Genomic DNA, 10,191 nt, shown 5'->3' with positions numbered 1-10,191 from the left:
TATAACCGAAGTTGAAGAGTTGGAATTTATGATATCGTGTATTTTATTTAAAATAATGTTTGATAATGTAATAATTATATTTTAAAAACAGTACACAATATAGATATTCAAGATAGGGTAGTTGTGGAATCTTTGGAAATGTGTGTATAACGGTTATCAGCCCAGATATTCAAAAAAATACATCAATTTCTTGTCAATGACAACTTTTAACTGTCAAAATCAAAATCGTCGTATCTGCGAATCGTCGTAAATCGAGGGGGTCGTAACTCGGGGGACGCCTGTAATTGTATTTTTAGGTCATTCACTTTTTTGTCAGGTTTGTATCACCAATCGTGATTATCATCGGTGCCATGTCATTTTCGCTGAGAATTTACACTTACTGTGGCTCTGCAATGGGATGGGATCCGAAGCCCCCTCGAGGGTTAATACAGGCTCTCCCATCCAACTCCTATTCCGACACGTCCTCGTCGTGCAGAGTGGTAACGTGTGTCACCACATATTCAAGCTTGGGTATACGTGCTTGACCCAACCCCTTGGGCGGATGGTGGCATATGGCAAACCAAGAGGGGGGTGGGTATCCCGGGAAACTGGGTGCCTGCACCGATGCACCCAGTCCCATCGATTTATAGACTACGGAAAGCACCAGGAATCATCGAAACGGAACCAACGATACAGACCCTACGCAATACCCCAGGACTACTCTTAAAATGGGCTCATGGAACGTACGCACTCTAAGCGAAGCCGGAGCCTTGAAAAAACTTGATGATGCCCTAGCCACACTAAGCGTGGACCTCGTAGCTCTACAAGAGATTCGGTGGCTAGGGAACGGTGTGCAGAACAGGCGTGGTAAGCATTGCTACGACATATATTACAGCTGCCACGACCGCCACCACGTGCTGGGAACCGGTTTCGCTGTAGGTCCCCGGTTGAAACCCGCAATCATGGATTTCAAGGCTATAAACGATAGGCTATGCACCCTGCGCATGCGAGGCAAATTCTTTAATATAAGCCTCATAAACGGTCACGCCCCTACCGAAGAGAAAGAGGAAGAGGAGAAGGACCTGTTTTACGGCCGCATCGCTAGAACCATAGATGCGTGCCCCAGGCATGATCTCATAATCATCCTGGGGGACTTCAACGTAAAAGTCGGTAGGGAGCCAATGTACCGCCAATACACTGGCTGTCACAGTCTGCATGAGCACAGTAATGATAATGATAGTAGATTGGTCCAGTTCGCCGCAGCGAACAATCTGGTTGTTGGAAGTACCAAATTTGCGCGCAAGAAAATCCACAAGATTACATGGGCGCACCCGCGTGGAGAATCCTTCAACCAGATCGACCACGTGTTAATAAGCCGCCGACGACAGTCGAGCCTGTTAAATGTCAGAACATATCGAGGAGCCAATATCGATTCCGATCATTACTTGGTTGGCTTAGTGATACGTTGTAGAATCGCCCGTCCCCGCGCCAATGGGGGCGGAGAAAACACGCAGCCTCGGCTCAACACGGACTCTCTAAGGGACATTACTGTCCAACAGGAATTCAAAGCCGCTTTAGACGACTCTCTACTACCAGAAAACAGTTATGAAACTACGAGCGAGAGGTGGAACGCTCTAAAAACAAAAATAATAAACAGTAAAGAAATATACTCCCACCACGTCGTGGCAACACCAAATCTGGCTGGTTCGACGATGAATGCAGACAAATGACCGAACGTAAGAATACTGCATACCGAGCAATGCAACAACGGCATAGAACGCAGGTATGCGCAGAGGAATACTCACGGCTCAGACGCGAAGAGAAACGAGTTCACCGCTCCAAGAAGCATGCTTTGGAAGAGCAAAACATGCGGGAACTCGAGCAAACCAGAGAGGCGTACGGACCGACACGAAAGTTTTGCCTAGCGATAGCAGGTCACCGAAACAACGTTGTACCTAAGGTAACCTGCTGTCGCAACAAGGATTAGTAACCAGCCAGAGGTCCTCTCGCGGTTTGCTAAGTACTTTGATGAATTACTCAATGACCAGTTTAGCGAACAGCTAGAAGCACCACTAGCAGATAGTGTCATGCTACTGCCACCTAGCATAGAGGAAACACAAAAGACTATCCGTCGGCTGAAAAATAACAAGGCACCCGGAATCGCAGCTGAACTGGTCAAGAATGGAGGTGCACGACTAGAAAACGAGATTCATCAAATTGTTACAGAGGTGTGGGATAGCGAATCAATGCCTTGTGATTGGAATCTCGGCATCATCTACCCCATATACAAGAAGGGAGATAGGTTGGACTGCAACAACTACAGGGGTATTACGGTGTTGAATACCGCCTATAAAATATTCTCCCTGATCCTTCAGGATCACCTTGTCCCGCACGTCGAAGAGATAGTCGGAAACTATCAAAGAGGATTCCGAAACGGAAAATCAACCACTGATCAGATCTTCACCATGCGGCAGATCTTGGAGAAGATGGCTGAATACAGACACGACACATACCATCTCTTCATAGACTTTAAAGCCGCATATGATAGCATAGCCAGGGTAAAACTGTACGACGCTATGAGCTCATTTGGAATTTCGGCCAAACTGATAAGGCTAGTTAGAATGACTATGACCAACGTCACATGCCAGGTGAGGGTGGATGGAAAACTCTCAGGACCTTTTGCTACCACCAAAGGTCTGCGCCAGGGGGACGGGCTTGCTTGTCTCTTATTCAAGCTGGCGCTAGAGAGAGCCATCCGTGACTCGAGGGTGGAGACTACGGGAACCATCTTCTATAAGTCAACCCAGATCCTGGCATACGCTGATGATATAGACATCATTGGTCTGCGGCTCTCCTATGTAGCAGAAGCCTACCAAGGGATCGAGCAGGCGGCAGAGAACCTCGGATTGCAGATAAACGAGGCAAAGACCAAACTGATGGTGGCAACATCAGCGGGCCTACCAATAAATGAAGCGCCGTTAATCCGGGCTTCTCGGGACTTGACCTCGACCGGATAAGCGAATAACACGGATAATGAGTGAAATGATATATTTTATCACCAATTTCTGATTTATTCTTTAAAAATTCATAATTTTTTGATAAAAATAACCCAGTTTTTATTAACTTCATGTTTTTCCCATGAGAATATTTGAAATTTGCCATGAATTATAGAGTTTTGTGTTATGATAATGTGCTCTTATAACCGCTTTTTTAAATATCCTTTTCATAACGCAATGTCACCTTTGTATTGAACTGTCATTTCTCAACAGCACGGATAAACGGAAAGCCGGATAAAAGGTACCCGGATAAACGGCGCTCCACTGTAATCAGAATTTACGTAGGCGTGATGTACCGATAGGTGAACGCACTTTGAAGTCGTCCCAGAATTCACCTATCTTGGGTCAAAGGTCAGCAACGACAATAGCATGGAAGCTGAGTTGCGCGCAAGGATGCTGGCTGCCAACCGGTCATTCTACAGCCTGAAAAAGCAGTTCACCTCTGTCGAAGCAAAAAAAAATACGATGCTAGGAACTAGGAGCGCCATATGGTGTGAGCGAAGCGAAAACAATACTAAGAACTCTGTATTTGCTTTGTAAAACAATGACACAATATGAACAGTGTGAAGCCTGCTCGCAAGTGGGATGAAAAGTTAAACAAAAGACAATTGTCTGCGCTAAGGCACGTGCGCGCTTTTGGTGGCCGATCGGCCTTTCTTAGAATTTCCTAGGTTAAGCGACAAACCAGAGAAGTTTGCTATCACGAGCGTATGAAATCGAAAATCAGTCCATCTTTAGCACTCGACGCGATCGGTCAAAATAAATGAATTGTCACAGCAGTCCAAGTCTAAGTTGTTTAAATGTTTAAATTCAAAACAACCTCAAAGAACCTGTCGCGACGGACGAAGCTGGGACTATATAGTACCTATATAATACCAGTACTCACATACGCCTCTGAGACATGGACACTGTCCAAATCTGACGAAACCCTCTTAGCCGCGTTCGAGAGGAAGATGCTCAGAAGGATACTTGGCCCCGTATGTGTGGAAGGACAATGGAGGAGCCGCTATAATGACGAGCTATACGAGATGTACGGCGACCTCACTGTCGTACAGCGTATCAAGCTCGCCAGGCTCCGGTGGGCTGGCCATGTTGTACGCATGGAAACGGACGACCCAGCCCGTAAAGTCTTTTTAGGCCGTCCACAAGGACAGAGGAGGCGTGGTAAGCCCAAATTAAGGGTGCAAGATGGCGTGGAGGCATCCTTTTGGAGGTGTCACTTTTACTTATTCGCACAAGATGTCATTAAAACACTGATTGTGTTAATCAGAATACCGCTTTCATAAATGCGTCCTGCCAGATATCATTCCAACATTGAAAATAATATTTGTGATTATTCCAATAATACTATGCTGATTAAGTCAATTTTTCAATATTTTGGTCGTCGATATCAGCTACCGGAAATAACTACCTTGCTTCATTGGAGTTGCCATAGACAGTTCAATTGAAAGTAAAGTATACATTGGAAGCAAATTTTCTTTCCTGAAGAGTGTTTATCAGTGATCGAGGAAGCTCTTTCACCATTTGTTTCATACTTGCAGTGAAATAAAAAACATACGTGACCGCTGTTTACGTCGGTAAAGTTTTATTAAAACATACGGTACGATCAATCTTCAGTATAAATAAAGATAATATCGCTTAATACTTTTGTTTCCCGTTTGCTATATAATTTTAATTATATTAAATAATACACGCTACAGCTAGACATATCGGAGCACTGTTCGCAATTTGCTCAAAGTGTCTGCATTCTACGTTGTTCGTGTCAAAAATATCAGCATCTTCACCTTATTTTTTGTCTGTACCCTTAGTAGCGTTACGATTGTTAGGCTTTGAATATTCGAAAAACTTTACAAGTAATTGTTGAATGTGTCCTATGATACATAACTATATTTATAAATAATCAGTATCGTTATTTGAATAGCTTTTCCATGAAATTATCATGTGTCACGATTTGAATGGTGATGCCACTAACGTTCTCCTACTTATCGCAGCTGTCCTATTTATAGCTTCGCTTCATTGTCTTTTAATTTTTAAAAGTAAAAAATAGCCGTACTCTAATGCTACACAAGCAATAACTACACGCGTCGAGTTGACTATTGCACCTGTCTTTCCCACTAATATCCAGCTACGTTTTACGTACACTGAATATTGAATAAATCAGTTGCCTTTTGAATACCACCAAAGACATTGAAGGATTACACAATGGCACTTTCAATGCGGATCTCCGATGCCCGAAAATTAATATTAAATAATTATTTTATCGTAGGAAGGAGGAGGAGTTTCCTCCGCATCCTTCGAGTTATCGGGCAGGAGTATCGCTATATGATACGGTGGCGGTGGAGCGACTATGCTTGCTAATGAAGCCTGTTGGATATTTCCTGGGACCAATCCACCCAACGGCCCACTTCCGGCAGTACCATTAAGCAGAGGCGAAGGATTGCTGCTCAGAAACTCTGGATTCTAAAAATAAAAGCATAACCAAAAAAATTAGGCTGAAACTATGAAACGAGCCAACGGTAATATTAGATGCCCACCTGTAGTGAGCTTTGTTCTGCGTTCGAAATCGTTTCCGATATCACATTGTTGCCAGAGATTTGGATGTCCCGTGGACGTCTCCAGAGTGACACGGTACAAGCCGCCAAAAAGAATGTCGCCGAAAATGCACAGAAAATTAATACCTCTAAGCCGGTGCCCTGTGAGACCAAAGTTAAAAGTGGACGGGAGAATTAATTATATTGGGCTGGGTAAAGCAATGGCTTCCAAATTTCTAACGGCAGAAGTACCTACCTGATGGTCGAAATAAAACTTTGCTCCAGCTACAAATACAGTGGCTAAAGCTAACGATGCCCACATACCACATTTGAGATGTGCCGGCAACAGTTGTGCATCGTGTCCCACGTGCGGTTGTGCTTGCTGTACAGCATTGCTGATTCCCTCGATTTCAGCTCCAGACGATTGTGTTGATGCACTACAAAGTTGAGATAGCAAGGGAATAAGCCGTAAACCTTTCTTAATGCAATACACATTAAACTTGTATTGCGCTACTATTAAAACGATAACATTGTACAATATGATAGTTGAACACAAGCATAACTTTTCATTTATTTTTACTATGTAATAAATTCACCAGATTTCTTGCTTCTTTTAATCAATTTATGTGGGATAGTAAAATGTTCAAACAATGCCCGATGGATTCTTTAAAGTAATATTTTATACTTCAATATTCTGTCGTTGTATGTATCATGCTTTCATTTCAACAGATGATTGTATTGAAAAATTTAATGCTCACCTATATATATGGTTCATCGACACAGGTACGTGGTAGTTCAGAGCATTCGGTGAAGAGCTCTGCTGTAAATTTGGACTCGACTGTGGATAAGGCGATGGCGCAGGCAAAATGCTGCTCTGGGGATTATACTGACCACTGATGTGCAGCTGCACCTGATGTACCTGTTGCTGCTGTAGATTACTCGCTTGCGATTGCTGCTGCGCAGAAGCTTGATTGTGGTGCGGGTGATGTGGATGGTGATGATGATGTTGTTGATTTGTTTGCGATTGATGCTGTAGCTGTGGCGGCTGGTGCTGATGAGCTGTCGACTGTTGGCTTTGTGTGGACGAATGATGGGCTCCTGGGATAGACGGATTCGTTTGCGATTGATGCTGCTGCTGTTGCGACTGCTGCTGGCGATGAAAGTGAGGCCGGCTGCAGTCAACCGTTTGAAACCGATGTATTGGGGTGACCATTGATTTCCGGGGCACACGTCGCGGGTGGCCAAAGCCCAGACCACCACCACTGGACAAAGATGCTGCCACTCGGGCTCTGCCGAAACCACACGCTTGCGATCGTTTATCAATCCAAAAATGCATCTCCTCTCGCAGCCACCGCTTCTATTGAAGTGTTGCACTCTTCTAAATTCAAGAACAACGCAGATCAGACATCTGCAATCTAGCAATATATGGCACCGTCTAGTAGTTGTTGATCGATTGTCCGTTAATCTTATTCGGTTGAGCAGGAATCACATGTTAACTTATTTCGATTGGTCTACAAATAAAGTTTAGGGTAAGGTACGAAAAAAGATTTAACTAAACATTAAACAGTTTACTTTAAATAGTGCAATAATGCAGCAAATTGTTTCGACAACACGGTCAATTACTTCAGTTATTATGTTCCTGTTCACTATCTAAAATCTCAAAAGCATTTAGACTGTCAAAATTACAGCCTCAAAAATTAAATCAAAGAAGATATGTTAATATACATTTTCCATTGCTTTAAATTTTATGAACAAAAATATTTAAGCCCTGGTTCATCCTTAAAATGCAAGCTTAAATTCTACAAATACGCTCTGCCTTTTCTGCGTGACAATATCAATTTTGCCGGGCGCTTGACAGTACAAAAACTGAATAAATAATGAAGTTACTGAAATTGAATCATTCCCTATCTCTCTCTCTCTCTGTATATATCTATCTTTTATTCTTTCTCTCTCTATCTCTCTTTCTTTCTTTCTTTCTCAACCGCTTGCAGCTGCAAAAAGCTTCATTGAAAGTCCAGTACAGCGTTTGCATGCAGCCTCCATCCGGTTGACACAAGGGACGATCAATAATCAATGCCCTAATTTAGTTAGGACCGACAGCTGACGGTTGGCAAATGCATATATTTTCACCAGCTGTTCTCACGCATACTTTTCATCTTCAAAACACTGATCTATACTTGGCTTCAACACTATTAAGAATATTCGGTACGATGTACAACCACTGATTATTGGCGCAATTTTCGTTCATTTTCAGATAAAGATACTTAAATACATCTGTTTCTTAACGCTTTGCTTTACGCTTTGCATTTTATTTCTGAAAATTTGGCTTCAACAGGGCTGGTCAATTATAAAAAATGAATCGTTTTTTTCTGTTAACCCTCTACTATTTATTCTCCTTAAATATGTTCCTCTTTGTCGATGATTAGCAATGCTTTCTTTTCTGTTATTAAATGACAAGTAGTTTGGACGCAAAAGTGCACTCATTAACGGAAACAACATGTAAATTCAAGACTCTTCATTATACTTGTGAACATTCCAAACATCTTCATCACTTCAGGTCAGAGCTCACTTTCGCTGCCCTTCATTTAATGCATTGCGATGAGGATTACTGTTAAGAGTTTCTCTCTTCATCTGTTGCCTACATGGTTTGTGGTGCAGGAAGGCTATCCGTACCGTACCTTTGCTCATTCCTTGTTAGTGTGTGAGTGCAAGTATTTTAGTTATTCATGTCTTTGATTTTAGTTTTGTCAGGACACACTATCAGAATCGTTCGATATGACGAAGTTTTTTTTGCATCTTCTCCCATATCTTCTTCCTTGCTCCGTACATATCATTATCTTCACGCTCTCAACTAATCCTCTCAGCATGTCGAGTTAAAAAAAACCATCGGGTTGTAGAATCCCTTTTCTTTAGCCACATATGCAGTTTTTCGTATAACGCTTGGCTTATGTGTGCAGTTTTATGTATTTGTATGTTTTTCATCCCACGCAGACCCCATCGAGGAAGCGACGATGCATTACATCAAAGAAGCCCGGTTGTTCTGATTGAGGTGACATTTTCCTACAGGAAGTATCCATACCTTCAACGTTGTGATGCACGCCTTTCAGATGATAAAACGTTGAAAATGTTGACGGTGATAACTTTTTAACCTGAAATCTGCATTTCCACCTAGTCGGATTGAAACAGTGAGACCACTACCACCCGCGACTGCTCTCATTTGACGTACAGAAGCGTTGAGTGAAGCAACAGCATCGCAATGTCCTTTAACGGCCATCTCATATCACCACATACCACATACACACATACAGTCAACGCGTTAAACATGCATCCGCAATATTGGTGTAGTGGCGCTACGCTCGGGTTACCATTTTCTCACGAGGCAATTGCACCACGAATACGTTCCATATAAATTGTTTTATTAGTGCACTACACAATACATCTTTTTTAAGCGTCATTTCGCACTCTCTTTAGTTTTATCTTCACAAACAAGATGAGTGTGAAGGGTTTACCCTTTTTTCATTTACCCTTTTAGAGAGACACAAGCGAATGGTTGTTAGAGTGTTTCCAACTGCATAGTGTGGCACACGAACCAGATTTTAACTAATTTATATTAGCTTATAAAAACTGAGGTTAACTTAAATCCTCCACTGTGCCAACAACGGAATGATGGCAGCATTTCACCATTATACCACAACTCGCCACCTTCATTCCACATCAACACGATAACTTTTCACCATGCATCAAAGTTCTTAGGTCACACTAGCCGAGATGAGGGCGGAATCGTTTCTCTTTTACGCCAAGCACGGAATCCCTAATATGCAACCGTTTGCACGGCTCTAGCACGGCGTAGGAAAACACTGTTTGCAGCAATATGGTCTCTGGTGTATGAGCTACTACCGTTCTCAAATTTGCGGAGAGCAGTAAAAATGGCACGCTAGCATCATTCTTCGATGAAAGATAATTTTCCACCTGGCAGCAGTAGCTGCTGAAAGATTTTTCCCAGTCTATCTATCCTCCGATGAGGGTACTTTCGCACGGCAACACTATCACCTCAGTACTACGCCGAACGGACCCAGACACTTTGGCTGGGGCGGGAACACATACTGGCTGGGGTTTGTTTCCTTTTTCATTTTCTACAACAACTCTCACCGTATACTGGCCGTTGCTCTCCATCATGCGCTCTTGGGCAATAGAGACTGCTCTCTATCGATGCGTATCTCCTCTCGCGCTCGCTCTTATTTCTTCCTCGTGCACAAATATCCCCCAAACATCCCCTTCAGGGGAGAAATCATTAAAAAAGGATAACATGCTCATTGTTTTATCAAACACATAAACACACACACACGCACAACAGCTGTATCATGTCGAAACCGATATTGTTTTCACAGTTCATTGGAAATATCCACCTACACAGAGTGCTCTATTGCAAGCTGTACATTATTGAGCAGTAATTCAGAATTTTGTTATGCCTATTACCATCACCTGTTTTATTTTCTTGCACGAAGTGCAACACTTTTTTCATAACTTTTTAACTTTACCATCAATAAATATATTTTCTTCCTGAGTCTACGCATTCATGCCCGACCCGACTCCGATCCGGACCGTAGCATAGGGCCATTTTGCGA

The 10,191-nt window shown here is 42.7% G+C and overlaps 1 protein-coding gene across 4 annotated transcripts; it reads right to left on the bottom strand.

The window, feature by feature from the left end:
- Positions 1 to 4,603: 4,603 nt before the first annotated feature.
- Positions 4,604 to 10,126, bottom strand: LOC1272572 (uncharacterized). 4 transcript variants are annotated; one of them, XM_061662390.1, is made up of 5 exons: positions 10,105 to 10,126; positions 6,325 to 7,077; positions 5,823 to 6,003; positions 5,570 to 5,728; positions 4,604 to 5,495 (listed from the first exon to the last, which is right to left on the bottom strand). In XM_061662390.1, the coding sequence occupies exons 2-5, from the start codon at positions 6,900 to 6,902 to the stop codon at positions 5,280 to 5,282; spliced, it is 1,134 nt and encodes a 377-aa protein (XP_061518374.1). In that variant the 5' UTR covers positions 6,903 to 7,077; positions 10,105 to 10,126; the 3' UTR covers positions 4,604 to 5,279. The 4 variants fall into 4 exon arrangements, with proteins under 4 accessions (XP_061518374.1, XP_061518372.1, XP_311480.5 ...); XM_061662388.1 differs by lacking the exon at positions 10,105 to 10,126 and adding an exon at positions 10,049 to 10,067; XM_311480.6 differs by lacking the exon at positions 10,105 to 10,126 and adding an exon at positions 8,646 to 10,033.
- Between the last annotated feature and the right edge of the window lie 65 nt (positions 10,127 to 10,191).

Source organism: Anopheles gambiae, chromosome 3 (genome assembly GCF_943734735.2).
Source record: "Anopheles gambiae chromosome 3, idAnoGambNW_F1_1, whole genome shotgun sequence".
Taxonomy (NCBI): domain Eukaryota; kingdom Metazoa; phylum Arthropoda; class Insecta; order Diptera; family Culicidae; genus Anopheles; species Anopheles gambiae.
This window is presented reverse-complemented; position numbering and strand designations above follow the sequence as displayed.